This window comes from Accipiter gentilis, chromosome 2 (assembly GCF_929443795.1).
Source record: "Accipiter gentilis chromosome 2, bAccGen1.1, whole genome shotgun sequence".
NCBI lineage: Eukaryota > Metazoa > Chordata > Aves > Accipitriformes > Accipitridae > Astur > Astur gentilis.
In genome coordinates this window covers 20039887-20059035 of record NC_064881.1, presented here as the reverse complement: position 1 = coordinate 20059035, position 19149 = coordinate 20039887, and the positions used below count along the sequence as shown (strand labels likewise).

General features: G+C 35.3%; 1 protein-coding gene across 2 annotated transcripts in view; it reads left to right on the top strand.

The window, feature by feature from the left end:
* The window catches only part of UBE2W (ubiquitin conjugating enzyme E2 W), a 36292-nt gene extending 17457 nt beyond the window's left edge, over positions 1 to 18835 (top strand). For both annotated transcript variants that reach the window (XM_049830272.1, XM_049830277.1), the window contains exons 2-6: positions 832 to 923; positions 4605 to 4707; positions 7254 to 7409; positions 8570 to 8645; positions 13062 to 18835. In XM_049830272.1, coding sequence (XP_049686229.1) covers positions 832 to 923; positions 4605 to 4707; positions 7254 to 7409; positions 8570 to 8645; positions 13062 to 13075 — 441 coding nt within the window. In that variant the 3' untranslated portion in view covers positions 13076 to 18835. The remainder of the gene's footprint in view (positions 1 to 831; positions 924 to 4604; positions 4708 to 7253; positions 7410 to 8569; positions 8646 to 13061) is intronic.
* The last annotated feature ends 314 nt before the right edge of the window (positions 18836 to 19149 follow it).

Sequence of the window (19149 nt, the reverse complement as noted above, 5' to 3'; positions counted from 1 at the left end):
CCGTTATCTAGATAGCTTGGAGATGACAAAACATGTCGTGTAACTGTTTATATGGAGAAAATACACTCTGAAAGCAGTGCCAATGATAGCACTTTACAGAGGTTGCATTTCCCTTGCTCCATACATTGTAAGAAACAGTTCTGGTAGTTACATAGAAGCAGCTGGTTGCCATTACCGATTTATCCCTGTCAAAATAGGTGAGAATTACCTGAGCTACTGGTGTAACACTTTTCTAAATACTATGACTCTGTAGGCTCTAAGATACAGTTGTTATAACTTTATAAAATAGTTTGAGATCTGCAAGTCACATAGTCTTGTTTTAGTTTTGTGTTCTGTCCTCTGGGATGGCTTAGAACAAGGCAAAAGCTTGCACAGATGCAACATAGAAGTGTCTTAAATTATTTGGAGGAGGAAGAGTTTACTGTTAAAATCTTGAAGAATTAATTGTAAATCTGATGCTATCAGGAATATGAAATGTTCATTGATAGATGTAGAGCTCTGACTGACATGTTTGTAATATGACAAAATCCTGGATACCTCTGTGTATTTTATATCACAACAGTTCTTCACTTGGCACTGTTGCAAATACAAGTGCTGTTCCATTTTACCAAAAAAGTAAGTTTAAAGCCTGTGACTTTTTGCCTGTGACTTCTCAGTTTAGTTTCTAGGAGAGGAGTCTTCCCTCTTTCTCATCTTTCAATTTCACTTTATATTTAAATTTTCAAATAAAACTCCTTTCACATTTAGTAGTTAATGAAGTGTATTTTAGTGTGCATGTTTATTGTTGAACTTTGTTTAATATTTAAAATATTCTATACAATTTCTTTATAGAAACGATTACAAAAAGAACTATTGGCATTGCAAAATGATCCACCTCCAGGAATGACTCTAAATGAAAAGAGTGTACAAAATTCAATTACGCAGTAAGTATACATTCTATTTTATTTTTGCTATCCAGCTGAAAAGCGTAAGTAATTAGAAGTTCTCTGCATGCCACTTCCACCACTTATTCCAAGTAACATTCTGCATTTTTGTTTTTAGTCTGGGGAGTGAAACCTTCTACTTAATGAGCATATTGCAGTAATGTGCTGGACACTCTTAGGAACTGGATAGTGAATTAATTAAATTTTTATTAGGTGTTTTGCTGTCTAACAAAATGTCAATTGGTAAAAGCTTCTGCATATTTTAGAATAAAATAATTTAACAATCTTTCGTAGCTACTGACCTGTGAAACCCCTGTAGATTTACTGAAATAATGGAGTAGCTGATTTAGAGTTTCTACATTATATGTATTGAGTATATTTCATAGCTGTTAATTTCCATTACCTTTTTTCTCTAAAGCAAATGGAAGAAACTTCTTAAAGAGCAAATTTATCTAAGTATGTTTTTCTGTACTTTCCTTCCTGCTATAGTTTTTTCTGCGATTAGTGAAACAGAAGGAGAAACATGGTTAAATATTGTGTCCTTTCTTTTGAAATGGATAGAGATTGTTCCTGGTATTAATTTAAATTATTAATTGACTGAAAGTCAAAACATTTAGACTGTGTTGATATTTCTTTTAGATAATTTTCTTAGTTTAATTTTAGAGAAATGTTAAAAAAAAATCTGAGCAGATATAAACACTTAATGAGAGTATGAATCTCAGGCTGTATATTCTGGACTATATTATTGATTGATGGATCAAATTAAAATGTAGTATAGAGCTGTTTTCTCATGTTGCTTCACGTATTGTCCTGGTTTTGGCTGGAATAAAGATAATTTTCTTCTTAGTAGCTGCTGTAGTGCTGTGTTTTGGATTTAGGATGAGAATAATGTTGATAATACACTGATGTTTTAGCTGTTGCTAAGCAGTGTTTATACTAAGTCAAGGACTTTTCAGCTTTTCACACTTCACTGCCAGCAGAGGCTGGGAGTGCACAAGAAGCTGGGAGGGGACACAGCAATGACAGCTGACCCAAACGAGTCAAAGGGTATTCCATATCATATTACATCATGCCCAGTATATAAACTGGGGGGAGTTGGCTGGGGGGCACCATGGCTCAGGGGTTGGCTGGGCATCGGTCAGCAGGTGGTGAGCAATTGCATTGTGGATCACTTGTTTTGCATTATATTATTATTATTATCCCTTCCTTTTCTGTCCTATTAAACTGTCTTTATCTCAACCCCTGAATTTTACTTTTTTTTTTTCTCCCCAGTTCTCTCCCCCATCCCACTACAGGGGGGGCAATGAGCAAGCAGCTTACATGCTGTTTAGTTGGTGCCTGCTGTTAAACCATGATACATCTGCATTTTTGGTGGTGGCACTCAGACCATGTTACATAAGGCTTTTCTGAGCCTTGTATATACTGAGTTAAACACTGCTATTGCTTTTTAAATGATGCTGGGGTTTGTGATACTTCATGCAGATGCATATGACTGAAACAAATTGAAATAGCACCTTCCAGAGTTTGGTACAAATAGTAATACACTGCTGTACAATTATGAATTACAACTTGTGTTTCTTGCTTTACTTTGGGTTTTCTTTTGGAAGCAAGATACTTACATTTTCTGAAAAAGGGACTCAGTCTAATATTGCAAGTGGTTTTCACTCATTTAAACAAAAACTAACTATGAAGTGAAAGTTTACAGCAGATGAAGAGATGTAAAAGGAAAAAAAAATCTGTTGAGTGGGTTTTTTTCTGTTTGTGGATTTAAATTTTTCTTAGAATGACTCTGTTCCCAGAGTACTACCTTATTATTTTTTTCTGCTATGTGCGATTTTCATACTTTTCAATACTTTGCAAGTAAAACTTCCTGTTTGCTGTCATGCTAGATTTTGGAATTGTCACTGTTGAAGAAGCTTACTGTCATGAATAACATCGTATTTTTTTATCTTTGTGGTTTTCTGGTGCCAAGTAGCATGCTCTGAGTTCATTAATCAAGTTGCAGTTTGAACTGGTGCAGTAAAGATTTGTGTAGCAATACAAGATTGGATTTAAAAGATGTTAAATAAAATAATTGGATCCCGTGATGTAACTGGGTTGTTTGAAATGTTAAGCAATCATGTATTTTAAATACACAAAGATTAGAAATTTGAGATGGCTAAACCGTAAAGCACACAGGAAAGATGGGTTCTAGTGATTCCTTGACCATAAAAGGAGCAATGTCTAGGCAGAATTATCTTCTACTTAGTAAATGAAACTATTTTAAAAACTTGAAAGTGGAGGCTCTGGATTGCAAGGACTAATAAAGCTGAAGAGTATTGGTGCACCATGTGTATAAATGTAAAAACAGGAGGCATAAGAAGAGAAAAGTGGTCTGGGGTGCAGATACATTAAATCAAAGGAGTCTTCACAAAATTAAAATATGGAACACTGATACAGCCATCACCATGCTACTGTTGAAGATGCATTCCTTCTGAAGAGTGTGACAGCTAGCAGTTCAGTAGAAAAAAGAGTAATAGAGGGCAAGATAAAAAATGTGCGTGGCTTAAATACAGGGGGAGAGTGTATGTGATATGAGGATGGAGAGGTTGGGAATAGGGTCATCAGGACTGCCAACTGGAGGAGATGTTGACTTTTCTGAACACGCTTCTGTTCTGAAAAATTTTGGCTGCCTCACTTGAGTCTGATATAAATCTTATCTGAGCATTTTCGTAGTCTCTTGCTGAATCTTTACCTTATGTTGCTCAAATGTGTAAAACTCAACGAAGGGTGAAAGACAAAAATGGGGAAGTTATGCTGTAAAGGATGGTATTAAGTGATCAACAATAGAATGCCAGAAGCTAGATAGCAGACTGTTGCTGTATGTGTTGAACAATATGCAAAGCATCTATTTTTGACTGGATTAAAAAAACCCCCCAACAACCCAACCCAAACCCAACAACAATAAACAACTCACACCCAGCTACCCCCTGCCAACTCCAGCTGTCAGTTACTTCTGTGTTGTTATGATGGAAGGAGCAGAAGCAGAGAAAAAAAATACTGTGATATGTTGCGGTGTTATCTTTATTACAGTTGCAAATCATCCTTTTTGTTTTGTTTTGTTTTTGATTTTCTGTGACCTTTTCCTTTTTATACTATTTACTTTTCCAGTTTTGGTTCCATTGCCTGCCAGGTTATATACCAGTTAATTTCTGAGTTTTTCACAGATGTAGGTGCAAGAGGAGCATTGTCCTTCCCCTTTGGATACAGATTTTATTTTAATAAACTGTATCGATGATTTCCTTGACAGAAAAGTAAACTACTATGCATTCTCTTTCACGTTGTTTTATTTTGTTCCAAGCTGGTTTCTGTGTAGAAATAAACTTTGGAACAGGTCTTTGTTTCAGCTTTGTTGTCCCACATTAACAGTCTTTTTATTGGGAACTGATGGGTCTGTGTTGAATTCAAGTCATAATTACTTGTATAATTTGCCGCACAATATCAATGCTTGTATGTAAAATACCAAGCTTTTTTCTTTCAAATGTAGATTTGATGTGTTACTCACCTTTGTGATGGTTATGATACTAATGGAGAGTTTAGAAAATTGGGCTGTGATTGGTAATTGATTTGATTAGTCCTGCGCTCCAGGAGTAAAATTCCTTGTCAGTCCACAATACTAACAATTTTTTCCCCATTCCTTAGGTGGATTGTAGACATGGAAGGTGCTCCAGGAACACTATATGAAGGGGAGAAATTTCAGCTTCTATTTAAGTTCAGTAGTCGGTATCCTTTCGATTCGCCTCAGGTAACTGCTTTCTTCCTTCTTGCTTAACGCTACCTTTAGGTTATAGCTGCATGACATATGCTGAATATTAGTATCATCCCCATATCCTAATGTGAGGTTTAGTTACTTTAATTTGTATTAAACGCATTGTGCAGATGCCTTTTCTTTTAAAAAATGACTCTGCAGTGAGGTATAGTGCTGTGACAATCTACTTGGTTTCATAGGAGATGAAAGAGCAGTGTAAACTGGAGGCTTCTTTGAGGTTGATATTCATATCATGTGAAAGAGCAACACAGGGTAAAGTGGGAAGATCCCCTTTACTGTGGTGTAGGAGTAGAGTAAACAACAGCCTGCTTCTTTGGTCCCCTCTCTTTTTGCTTCCAACTTCTTTTTTTTTCTAGTTTTTAAGCCTCTTGCATCTTCTCTGCTGCCATTATTCATACAGCTGGAGCAATATTGTTCGTGTGGTAGGGATTCTCATAGATACATGACATCTTTGAGAGGCCTATAAATCTAGTGGTTACAGCTGAGATGTGAGATACTGTGTTGCTTTCATGGCAATGTAAAGAACTGAAGGGACAGCAATGCTACTAGGCTGCAGAATGAGATCTGTACATCCATCCCTCCATTACCCGAGGGAAATGTTACAAAACACAGCTGGTAAGAGTAGTGTTCAGCTATCAGTGCCGCTTTTCTGAAAAAGGAAGAAGAAAAGCAAGAGTGCCGTAGTTCTTATCCTGTCTGTTTCAGCTCAAAGTTCCAAGAATGATCTCTGACACTTTTCTCGTTGGTGTTGAGACTGAAGCATGGAGCTGAGAGACACACTTAAACCATAAACATGAGATGTTTTTAGGTACTGTGATTAAAACCTAGAATGCTGACTTTTCAGTCTTAGGTTTTAAGGAACAAACTGGCCACCTGTACTTCTGCACTTCATCACGTTTGCGGTGAACTAATCATAGGTCATCCACAAGAGAGTAGCCACTTTCATTTGGTTCCAAGTAGGTACTGTTTGTACTCGTTATCCAACCTGTGTGTGTGGCTCTGTGCAGTTTATTGTAAAACAGCAAATTAGATCTGTACATGTACACTGACTTTTAGCACAGAAAACAATTAAGAATTTAAGTACTGGATACTTGATTGTTGTAGATGTCTAGAATTTCCATTATAAAAATGCTGCTGTGCGGGTGGTTCATTCTATATTACAAACCTCTGGGTCATAATTCTCTCTCCTGCAAATCTACTTACTGTGAATTGGCAGTTTACGCTTCTGCTGCTTAATCATTTGGTTGTTTTCTGCCTTTAAATGTATATTGTCTATCACAGTGTGCATACTTTTACTTACCCAGCATGCCTAGTTCTGGTTTTCCTATAAAAGGAAGATGTTAGTTAGAAGTGAGATAAATTACTAGATTATGAAGGTAAGCTCTTCAGTGCTTAAGAAATACCAATTTAAAGACCCATGAAAGATCATTCTGCATCCAGTTTTTGTGCTGCCTTAGAAACCTATCTGCCATTTGTTAAGCTCTCTAATTTTATTTTCCTGTATGATGAAGGTGTTGCTTCTTTCTTGTAGTCAGTGATGAGGTGGGTGTGTTGTGTACCTGTACACATATTTGTACACATACATATATCTATATAACTTAGGAAATACTTAAGAGGCTTCTGGGTATTATGGTTATGAGTGGTAGAGATTTATTGTGTCATTGCATAAAAGATTACTGACAGTGGTTATGTTGGATAAGGAGCTCAGGAGGATAATGCTGCTACAAAGGTTTCACTTTTACTCCATTTCCGTTGGTCCTGACCCAACTATGTGTTTGACAAAAACTTGATGTAAGAGCAATAGTCAAAATTGGTTTTCTAACCTCTTTTTGACTCTGATATTATCTTTTAATAAAGAGGAGTTAGGGTTCTAAATGCTATTCTTGCATATTCATCCATGTCAAATAAAAATGTATTCCCTTTGAAATAATGATCTAAAAATATTTCCTATATGGTAGCATACTTTGGTTGTGCAAGTCCTTTATTTTATAGTTAGTAGGATTGATGCATTTTACTCTTTATGCTGGAACCTGGATGAGTTGTCCAGAACTTAATTTCTATGGTGTCTAGGTTATAGAAATACTTATTTGTAAATCTCGGTTTTGTTTCCTGGTGTATAACATTGTAGCTTATGAAATCATTAAAATCCAGTGTTTTGGCTAGGCAGCTGTATTTCTCAGGACGTGAGAGACTAAGGCCACAAGATACAAAAAGTTTAGTTTGATGTCTTTACACTGTTACCTTTGTATTTTTCTATGCTGTATAAATATTCATAGAAAAAACCCCTACATATAAGCATTTATTTAACTTCATCTTCACTAGCTATTTAGGCTTCCATTGTTTTATTTTACATTTCAATTAATAGCTTGCAAAAATTAATGAACCTCACATGGTAAAGTGTATTATTTAATGTAAGTGAAAATGGCAGATCCACTTCTTAAATAAGATATTGTTTTCCCCAAAGCAATACAGTTATTTAAAATGTGGAACATAAATTACAGTAATGTTTGTTCTTTTTTTAGGTCATGTTTACTGGAGACAATATTCCTGTTCATCCTCATGTTTATAGCAATGGTCATATCTGTTTATCCATTCTAACAGAAGACTGGTCTCCAGCTCTCTCAGTGCAATCTGTTTGTCTTAGCATTATTAGCATGCTTTCCAGCTGCAAAGAAAAGGTATGGGCTTTTTTAGCACCGTTGGAGTAGAATAAGTCAAAGTTAAGAGTTTTCTACTTTGCAAAGTGAGATTTTTTCATTTCTCAAATTCTAAAATAGGTAAAACTACTATATCTACGTTTCTACTACTGAAAAAAATAGTAAGCTAGAACTGCAAAATAAACAGTGCAGTAAATACTTTGTCACTGTTTTCATGGTAACCTACTCATATATCATTATTGGAAAAGAGGAGTGAATGGAATCCTTCTAGTTGTACTAATTGTGAAGTTCAGTCATGTTTTAGGACGGTTCTGTGTAAATTGATTCTATCTCTAAAGGCAGTGCAAAATGCTTATTGAAATGTCTTTAGTGCAGATGTTTTGTTTATTTGCAGCTGTCCTATTTCAGTGATCTTTATAATTTTCATTTCAGGAAGGTAAATGGTGCTAAGCTGCTTTTTTGGTCATAGATGAGTGGTACTGATACCTCAGACCTTTTCTGTGAAGAGACTACCCTTTTACTTTTGACCATTTCTTTCGCAGTGGAATATCTGTGGAAGTTAGATGTGGTCAGAGCTTGTACATCTGTGCTATCCAAACATGCCTATTTATGTCACATCCCAATCAGTCCTAGTCATGTGTATGTGATAGAAAAACACCCCCAAAATGGCTTTGTATTGTATCCTAGGACTTTGGTTTTGCATAATGATGACACTTATGAAGAAAGCTGAAGAACATGAAGTATTGATCAGATACAGATGTTTAAGTTCATTTTTTTCACCCACTCCAATCTGAGACTTATGGATGGGAATTGGATCTAATATATCAGAATTAGATTCCAAACTGCGAAGGAATTTCATTTGTTTTTTTTGAACAGCTATTCCTTTCTTGTGGGTTGTTTCCTTTTTTAAATGCTATTTTATTTTATTTTATTTTTATTTATTTCTCCCCTGTCTGTCTGAACTATTTGGTATTTTTTCATTATTTTTTTGCTTGGAGTATCTCTAGTGAGAATTCTTACCTGGATCATTACAAGAGATTTTTCTTGACAAAGTTGTAGCCTTGCCTGTTACCTCGTTTTCACTGCTTTCACATGGTAGCCTTTCATAAGCTTATTAAATAGCTCATGTATTACAATATGAGGATTGTTTGATTATTTGTAGGTCTTTTCTTCTGTTGCAGAGGCGACCTCCAGATAACTCATTTTATGTAAGAACGTGTAACAAGAATCCAAAGAAAACAAAATGGTGGTATCATGGTAAGTATTTAACTAGGAGCAGGAATTTTGAAGTTTTTCAGGCTGAAGGCAATGAAAATGTAGGAAAGTAGGAGAAATGCATTCAAAGCCTTAAATTCTTTTCTTAAATTTCAAGAAGTTTCTGAGATACTCTGCTGTGATTTTTTTTTAATATCACATTTTAATAATTCCTGATGGAAATTTAAACTGCACAGATTTATTTTCTAAATTGGAGGTTTGAATTTGAATGAAAGTTTTTATAAACTGTATTAGTACATGACAAGTCTTAAGTTTGGGATTGGGGAAGGTCTGTAATGAAACTAGGTTTAGCTCTAAACCCAGTTTTTTTTGTTGTTGTTGGTAATGCTTTAAGAGCTTTTATGCCAATTCAAAAAATGCCTATGTATTTGTAAACAGCTATGTGTTTTAATAGATTTCCACTGTTAATCAGAATTTCTAGTGTGGGACAGTTGGCTGACTTAAAGGCTCTTAAGAACTAGTAGTCAATAATACAGTAATAAGATTTTACATGTACATGGTAAAAACCCACCATACTAAAATTGCTACGTATAGTACTACAGTGTCTGCAGTGCTAGTTGTTTTGGTTTGGTGAGGTTTTTTGTTTGTAGGTTTGTTTTTTGTTTTGTTTTTTTCCCCCTTCTTTCCATGTGCTCTCTGTCTGGCTTCGTACAGTGTGGTTTCTTTCTTCTGCCTCAATATTTGTCATCCTTTTCCCAGAGCTGGGGTTGACTGTATGTGCTTGTCTTATCCACTCCATTGGTGAGGAAAGAAAGAAGCAGGAGTTAGAGACGGGCTATGCTTTTCTTCTCTCCTCTCGTTGGCCAACACTTTCTTTGCTTTCCCTGAGAAAATACTATATAAATGGTGATTATTGGAAGTCCGTGTATTTTGGGAAAGGATGTGTTTAGAGCAAGTAATGCTGTATGCTAGGGTGGTGCAGGAGCAGTTGATGCCATCACTGTCTTTCACTGAAGGCTCCATCATAAGACATCCTCTGTTTTTCACTGCCTCCCCACCCCAGGACATCTTCTGTCCCCTATGTGAAATAAGACTGGGTATTTTGAGACAGTGGGAGTTAATGACTGGAGAGGCAAATGCCAAAACCTTCACCCTTAGATTCTTAAAAGCCCATGGATGCCTTAACAAGTGAAACTTGAGAGTTTCATAAGACTTGCTGAGGCCAATGGGATTTTGATGTATGGTAATGCAACAGAATGAAACTCTGTTTCTCATAATACTCTAATAGTATCTCTAAAATAAGGTGCCTTCAATTACAGTAAGAGGAGTGCTGTATGTCATAGGATTAAGAGGTATTTAAGAAACTCAGGACTGTTTATCATGTGGTTGTACATTATGTTGTTTTTAAAATTGATTCAAGAATAATAATCCTATTGCCTGCAAGGCTGGGTTTTTAATCTTCACCAGATTATTCAGTAGTTACTTTCTCTTCTCTTTCTGTTTTTACACTCTAATGTGTTTGGTGCTTCTCCATTTCTAGTTTTGCTTTATTGGCAATTTTGGGAGAATTTTTATTAACTATTTTTATTTTCACTTGCTAGAGAAACAAGTAAAGTTTCATTTATTGGCTTTACCTTGTGATTAAAATATGTTTTGTCTGCTTTGAATTTGTACTAGTCTTGGTTCAGGATTGAAGTCTATCAAGGAGAACAGTCTACCGATACTACTTTGATTTCTTATTCATTAAATTCAATTTGAGTTAAACAAGCAAAACACCAAATGAGTATGAAAAGAAGTGTGGGTTATCTGACTCTGAAAGTTGCTATATAACTGTGGCTCAAAACCATCAAGCTGCTTATAGTCCACTGCACAAGTCAATTACTTTGAAGTAACTATGCAATGGCTGTTTTCTAAAAGTCAGAAAACCTTAGCCCTCCCCAAATTCAGAGCAATCTAAAAACCAACCTGAGGCAAGAGAAAGCAAGTCAGTTCATTTAAATAACTCATACTGTTTTGCTTCATAGTATTTTCATTTGTTTTTTAACTTTCCTTTTAAGTACTAATTAAAAAGGAGGTCATGATTAGAAGTTCATTGGGTTTTACTCCCCCACCATTAAATTCTTATATTAAAAAATAAAATATGCCCAATGTCCATTGGACAAAAATTTTCTTAAATGCTAAAGGGTTTTTCCTTCAAGTTTTGTGTGTCACTTGCTCCTTTTCTTACTTACAAGTAATTTTGTTTCTCTTCTGTGGACATAAAACAAGACTGCCAAAGCATGATCTTTAAATTTTCAATGTTTTCTTAATGGGTTTGAAGAAATGGTGGGTTACACTAAAATGGGAGGTGCAGCTTGCCTGGTAATTTTAACCACCTGTCTCTGGAAAAGAACTGTCTTCAGTGTTTTGTCATCTGAAAAGATTTACAAGCCCTTGGAAAATGTGATTCTGTCATCTTCATTTTCTGTTCCTGCTTCAACTGAAATGTCACATATCTGATCTTGTGGTCGATCCACTTCAGGCTGGGTAAATTAGGGGCAAAACCTCTATCTCAACCAAGAAGGAAAACCAGCTGTCCAAGGGTAACAACTAGGTGAAATAAATGGCAGTGCTAATATAAGAATATGTGGGGGGAGATGCAGTGTGGTTCTGCCCCTTCTGTTGTCAGCTATCCATTGGAAATTGAATCCTTGTGTTTTGAAGAGAAAAGAGGAAGACTGTCATCACTTCTAATATATGCATTTGAGGTTTTTTGGTTGTTGGTTTGGTGGTTTGGTTTTTTTTCCCCAGTAAGTGCCTGGAATTTATTTAGCTGGGAGCAAGTAGTGCATGGTTAGGAGCTGATGTAAAGCAAACCAATATGAACACAGAGGGATAAAGTGGCACTTTGAGATATATTCTGACATGTAAACATGTGTCTCCGTGCATTTAGCTTATTACAGAGTTTTTAATCTCATTTCATCCCTGCCCCAACAAAGCAAGTAATTGTATAAGCAGAGTTGTGGAGCCTTGTTTGCTACAAACTGAAGTCCTTGCAAGCCCTGTTTCAAGACTTCTGATCTTCGATAACTTAAAATATTTCTAGAATGTCTGCCCTACAAATGTCTGCTTCACCTGTACACTGAATTTCATGTTGAATTTTCAACCTGAGAGTTGATCGTGTTGTGTTAAAGACAGAGGAGGATCTTCCAGATACAGTTTTCTTGGGCATCCAGGCTGAAATTGGTTTCGTAAAGCTGTTGCCTGGCTTTGGTGCTGTCAGGAGGTAGATTTTTGTGAAAAAAAGATGGCAATGGTGTTTGTTTTCAACCAGCACCTCCTTACTGCTTTTGGCTTGTCTTTTTTTTTCTTTTTTTTTTTTGAAGTAGGAAGTTTTTTCTGTGGTGTTTGGCCCAAACTTTTGGTACACCATTTAAATACCCCTTCTATCTCTCTTGCATCCTTGTCCAACCTTTTTTACATGTGTAGTACCCTACTATCAAAATGAAGAGGTTTTTTACGTGCAATAGTATTGATGACATAACGTTTTCCAGTGAGAATGTAGAATTCTTAACTGCTACTTTATACATAATAAATCTGTAAACAGTAAAAATACTGTTTATAAGGCTACATTTTCTAGGTGTGCGAGGTAACAAGTGCATTAAAAATAACAAGACAGTAAGTTTGCTTTCTGCTAACAAACTTAATATTTACTGTTACCAGATGCAAATATACTGAGGGTTCATGTGTGGAAGAGAAAGTTTAAAAGGGAGGCCTTTCACAGGCAAATATTTACTTTAATATTGACCATAATGCAGAAAAGATTGTCATAGAATATGCTTTTTTGTAATATGTTCTGTCCAATCACAGTATCTAAAATTTAGTGAATATAAATTATTTTCAGGTTTAAGATCTTAGGATTGTAGTAGTAACCTATTATTTTTTGCATAATTGTCAGCTATAGTTTGTGTTGCTTCTTGAGAAATAAATGAATATACATACATATATATATAAATATATATACATATATATGTATAAAAGGTTGAGAATGCAGCAGGAGAAGCCCACTCTGCTAGCTCTTATTGCTATATATTCCTTATAAAAGGATTTCTCAATTTGGTAACTGGTGTGGACCTGCTGTACTTAAAGGGGGCAAAATGTTAAACATATTTAGTGTTTAATTTTCCTGATGAGTGACTTTTTAAATATTAAGCATGGAAATTACTGTCCTTTTAATGAAATATTTGCTAATACTAATATGCTTGGGGGTGTTACGTGTATTTTGGAAGTTTTGTGTTTTGATATTCTCTTCTCTTTTTCCTGAGTTGTTATGGAACAAAACTGCATAATTATTCAATTGGTGTATTTCCACTGCATGTTACTGTCTATGCTAGGAATTGTTTTTGCGTACAGCACCTTGCTAATTTGGACTTAGAATGTTTATATGTTTTCCATAAATGCTCTTCTTTTATTTTAAAGATGACACATGTTGATGCCACCATTTTGTGATCCTCGTAGCAGAAGATAGTCCTACTGAGAAAATGAGCACTTTGATCATTCAGTCTTTGAACTTTAACCTTTGACTGGAAGTGACCTATAGGCAATGAAGACTACTTCCTTTGACTGCATTTTTACTAGTGTGCATTCTGGGCGCATGTTGATCGCTGGTTCAGTCCATGCAACTGACATGCTTTTATTAGTCATACAGTATTAATGCAGGTGTCCAGAAATGTCAGAATAATTCCATTATTTTTATTTTAAGCTTTTGGAAGAATTCCAGGTCTTCATATATTGTGCAATAACACTGAGCTCCTTGACGGTTTTGGTGCATCCATTGCCGGCAATGGACATTGTACCAGGGAAAGGTTTTGCTCCTGCCACAAAAAAAGATTGATGCATGACAGAGCTTATGAAAGTTTTGGATATATTTGGATTATAAGCAAGGGATCCTCCATTACCTTAAAAGCCTCCCCATTCTTTTATATTTGGATTCTATGCACTGTGGTCACAAAACTAGCAGCATGAATCAACATGCTTAGCTGAAGGACTGTAATAAGATCATTGCATATTTATTAAGTTGTTTATCTGCTGTCAGATTGTTTTGACATGGAAGGTTTTTCAAGTGACGTTGGCAGAGAGGTACAATGTTATCCCTATGGTGAAATAAAACTACTTTTTGTATATAGTTATTCATATCTCTGAAGCAAAGGTATGAGTAATTTAGGGTATGAGTGATTTAATCAAGAATTTATTTTGGAGATAGAAGAGGATGGCAGTGATATAACTGAACTTGCTGCAGTCCGTAATTGGGCTTGTAATTTGTACTTTAGAGCTTTTTCCAAATAGATTGCACACTGTTATTTCCTGCTAGCCATCAGCATGAGCCCTACTGCCTACACCAATATTTCATTTATTTATGTGTTTGAAAGCAATCCATATAACATTTTTTGTTTGCATTCACTGTTTCTTTTGTTGTTGTATGTCATGTTTGAATGTTACAAAACAATATTTTGATTGAAAAGCTTTGTCGGAAGATATTTTCATGTAAATTATTTCTTTATCTTGTAAGCATCATCTTGTCTTTTAATCCTGTACTATAAAAAGAAAAAAAAAATACATTTTTGACAGAGGCTTAATGTTTTGACAAAAAAGTGTGGACCTTCTTATTTAAGTTTCCACTAAAGTATATTTTCTTAACTTGCTTGTCCCACGCAGCCATACCAATTTTTTTCCAGGCTTTTACTTCACCAAAAAAGCGGAAAAAGCCTAAAATGAGATTGACGTTTTTCTATGGAGCAACATTTATTGAAATGATAGTCGTTCTCACCACTCTGTAATATTTTGATACTGCAATTAGGTTGTCTTTTTAGGAAGCACTTTTATAAACTTAATACCTTTACACATATGCAAAATTTCTATAACTTTTTTACTGTTGCCTTATTGTTGCACTCAAAAAAAATATTCAAGCGATTAATGCATGAATGTCTAAATCAAGTAACTGCTTGATTTAAAAACAAAGAAAAGCCAAAAAAGCCCCAAACCCAACCCAGAATTAATAACTACAATAACAAACAGAAAATTGGCGGAAAATACTGATTTTTTTTCTTACTGCTGTATGATAACTGACAAGTTTTATAGCCATGTATATACTTCTCTGTTACCTAATGTTTAAAACATTTTAAAGTGTAGATGCTTAACTCAGGGTGGATAGAGTTCAGATGGATTTGCTTCAGAGAAGTATTTTGTACAGCAACTGAATTATGGATATTGCCAGTGAAGTGAGGCTACAATATACTTCAGGAACTGCTATTTTTTTCTACTGTACTGAAAATATCTCTTGGCCTTTAAAACTCAATGGTAAAATCTAGCTTTGAATATAAATTTGATGTGTGTATATATTTTCACAATGAGCCTTTAAAACATAGAATTCAGTTTCTTTTAAGAGCCAAAAATAATCATTTTAAGGAAATGAAATAGCTCTGCTCCGAACTTTTTGTTTAGCAAAATTTTATTGTGAGTTAATAAAACTGGTTATTTTTGGAAATGGTTCACATAAAAGAGCAGTAATCTGATACTTAATCTTTATATTCATATTAACTGCTCTGTATTAATTGAAATGATTGGTGCAGCTTTGAGAAATTCATGTATGAATGGTTCACATAATGGATCCTATCAAATAGTCCACAGGAAAGAGACCTTATTGTGATATAAGGTAATGTCTCTGAAGAAATGGTTCAAGAACATCTTCTCAGATTCATGTATCTTTTCATATGGTGGCTTGCCATACCACAATACATGGTTTCAGAGAAGCTTTATGACATGCTGTATGTATTTTGTTGAAGATGGGTGTCGTAGTGCAAAGCATTATACGTTTTATTGACCTATGCTATCACATGGACTACAATGAAGTTAAATAACCAAATTTATGCTGCTCTTTAATAACCCTCTCCTATAATATATTTAGATCAAAAAAATGCAAGGTAGATTAGAAAAGAATGTACCTCAGGTCTTTTAGTTTACAGTAGAAATGCCTCCATTGGTTCTCTTGTAGATCTTTGGGTAAGTTCACCTATATAGAGAGGGCCAAGACAAAGCCTATATACCACTAAAGCCCTCAAAATAATGCAACTATTCTGACAATGCTATGATGTCCTGAAATAGGGCTTGAATTAGATGAAGGTGGTGCCATCCTTTCTGTAGGGTGACTCTGTGTATGTAACTTTCTTTCACTTGGAATTTCTCACATGAAATGGTTACAGAATTGGCTTGAAACGATCTTGCTTTTATTTTGTGTCAATGTTCATGTTGTTAAACACTTTGTTTTGTGTTTAGTGTCTTTATACTATAACACAATAAATTCTTGTTTTAAAATAGATTACTACCCTTGAATGGAAATACGTGTGGACCTTTTCATGGTGGAGTGCAGAAGCACTGTTCCTTACATTCAGCTCCTCTTGAGACAAAGATGTCAGGAATTCCAAAATGCTGTGATGGATATCAAGGGAGGAATTTGGATGATAGTGAGGTCTTTCCTCTTTTCTCCAGAGGGTATCTGTTGTAACAGCTGAAGGAAATAGTTTCTTAAAACAAACAAAAAAAAATAATAAAAAAAAATCACTAAGATATAGTGCTTTCATTTCCCATAGATGATCAAATAGTTCCTTATTGTGGTTCTCTGCCGTTTGACAAACTTCAAATATTGAATGGGGAGTTTCAGATGCAGGATTCCTGTTTGCTTGCAGTGGTGGGAAGAGAGTTTCTTTGTTAGCATATGTCAGGACTGTTAAATGAAAGTTCTGCTGCCTCATATCAATAACTGCTTTGTTCTGTACAATTTTTTATTCAAGAGATGATGGTTTCTGTTTTGGAAAAAGGCACTTTTTTCATACCTGAAAAATGTATCCTTGTGAAGAGTTAAGTTTTTTAATTCATATATCTTATGAATACTGTTCTGGGTGTTTGATTTTTAGTTATTACTATTTGAAAGTCTGACAAAATATAATTCACATCTCAGGTTTTAAAGGTGCAATCTAAGGCGACCATAAAATTCCCATGTCAGTAATTAAATTTTAAAGAACATGTTAAACAAATGTCTGTCAGGAAAGGTTTAAATATAATTGATAAGACTTTCCATTCCTGTTCTTGGTGATTTTTTTTTTTGTATATGTAAATATTTATTAAAATGAATGATGTTTTCAAAACAAAGGGGGGAAAAAATCACCTGTGGCACTCCTGGTTCTTAGAACATGTCCTGGTGATATTAAAAGCTTTGCAAAAGTGCAGCTATGTAATTTCTAGCTTAGTTGGGGGGAAGCCAGTATGGTTTTTGCCTCCTCTGGTAAAACAATTCAACATTATGTTGTGCTTGCACACTCATAAATCCTGATCATTCTAAAAAAAATAGGCTTGAATGAACTTTCTTTTAAAACCAGTTACTTTTAATCCAAATCACTCAATCCCCAGTTGCTTTTAATCCAAATCACTCAATCGAGTTTAGATTTGCTCTCATGAGCAGTGGTACCTGAACAGTTGAGTGTTGAACTGGATAAGGGGAATTAAGCTGCCTTAGTGATATTCCATCTTCAGCTGCAGCTACACAGCAGGGTGGGAACAGAGACTTGGGACTTGGTTTGTGTGCCAGGTGTTTTCAGGAGTTCTACAAACTTTCCAAACACCTTAATAAAATTGGAAGAATGGAAATATCAGGAGCCTTCTTTTACCTTATTAAAATACAATTCAGAAATACAAATTTGAAAATACTTAGCTACTGCTTTTATTTCATTTTACTGACAGTAGCAATGCAGGATATTCTGTTCACTTGCCATATTTTTTTTCCTCCGGATTTTAAGTACTTTTTAAAGTAGTGTTTGAGGGGCTTTGAGCAGTTGATTCAACTTAAGAGATTCTCTCCTGAGCTGCTTAAAACTGAGGGGTTTTTAAATTACAAAGCAAGAGCATTTTCAGTAACTTTGTACTTCCAAAGTAATTGCTGTCATGAAGTGGCTTCCTTAGAAATTTATGTGGGTTTCATTCAGATTGTTTTGTATTTAATAAACAAAAGCTAAATGCAAAATCAATTGATCATGCAGTGTATACCAGTGTAGAGATCAGATTTATAGGCCTCTGTCCACAATCTTTTTAGTGTAATACTCCATAGGAGCTCTTAAGGTGTGTGTCAGAGATAGTAGGTTAGATAGTATTTAACCCCCTTCAGTTTACGTACATGCTATCTGCAAGTGTAACTTTGTCTTTTGAAGTGTCATTTTTCTCTTGACTTCTGCTGGTGAAAGAGCTGGTTACAAGAGACTTTACTTTTCTGGAATAGGAATCCTGTGAAGAACTGAAAACCGTAATGATAGCCTTAAAGAAAGATGTTACGATCTGAAATACTGTAACACTGACCACAGTTGCTTCCCTCGTGCTGGTCTGTCTTGGTATTTAAAATCTCCGTGAGAAGACCTTGAAACTTATGTATTATCTTCAGCAGGTGGGAACTTACCCTCTTGGAGCCCTTTGGAGTGCTTTCTGCAAAGTAGGTCAGGGTTAAATCTGTTCAGATGAACATTCTGGGTGTTTTCTCTTCCCTGGACTACAATATTATCTGGATGGTGCTAATGCAGTTCTCCAGGGCATTTTATCCTTAAAGATAAAATCAAGCAGGGTTCCTGCTATTCAGTATCTTCTATTAGTTTACTGCCAATGAAAAGGAGGAATTTGTACTCCTCCTCCTTCCTTTCCAGCCTGGTGATTCACATTCCTACCTTGCATCCAGCTTTATTGTCTGAGTCTGCACTGAAATGATTTGGCATGTTAAAGTAGTAGGAAACTGACTTAAGAAGAAAAAGTGAAAAATCTTTTTCTTCTCAATTAGTAAATTGAATCAGCTTGCTGTGTAATCAGGAGTTTCAGAGCTAGTGCAAGAAATGGAAAGGATTGTGCAGCTGGGGTTTGGGAGGTGATGGCTGAAACCTGATTTGTATCTTTACACTTTTCTGCATAAAGTACTAGAAACCTTGTTTTATGCAGAAGCTGAGTTATGTGCTATGAGGAGCCTGAGAGCTGCAGGTCTGGACTAGCTATGACTGTCTGTGGCAGGGGATTCTCCTATTGTAACTTTGTTTTCTAGGAAAAATTCTGAAGTTGTTCTAAAGCCTTCAAGTGACCTCTCAATTTAGATGCCTTCAGTTTTGGTGCCCAGGATATTTTTTTTTAGTTGGGTTTTGGGGTTTTGTTTTTTCAAAATAGCAAGGCTGCTAGCATTGCTCTATGTGGATATTTTTGGTCAAATTTTTATCAGACCAACATTGTCAAACCTTAATCAAATAGAGAGTTACAGATTCAGTGAAGCTGGTCAGAAAATGCTCAGTTGTTTTCCAAAGGGAAGGCAATCATTATGTTACAAATCAAATATTCTTGAGATTAGATAGAAAGCCAAATGTGGTACAGTCATCTTCTAATACAGAAAACACTCGAGACAGAAGTCTTGGATACAGATCTCATTTGTCTATTGTATGCTTAAAGAACAGGACTTTTGCACTGTGGTAGGAAGTTTTCAAGACAAAACCAC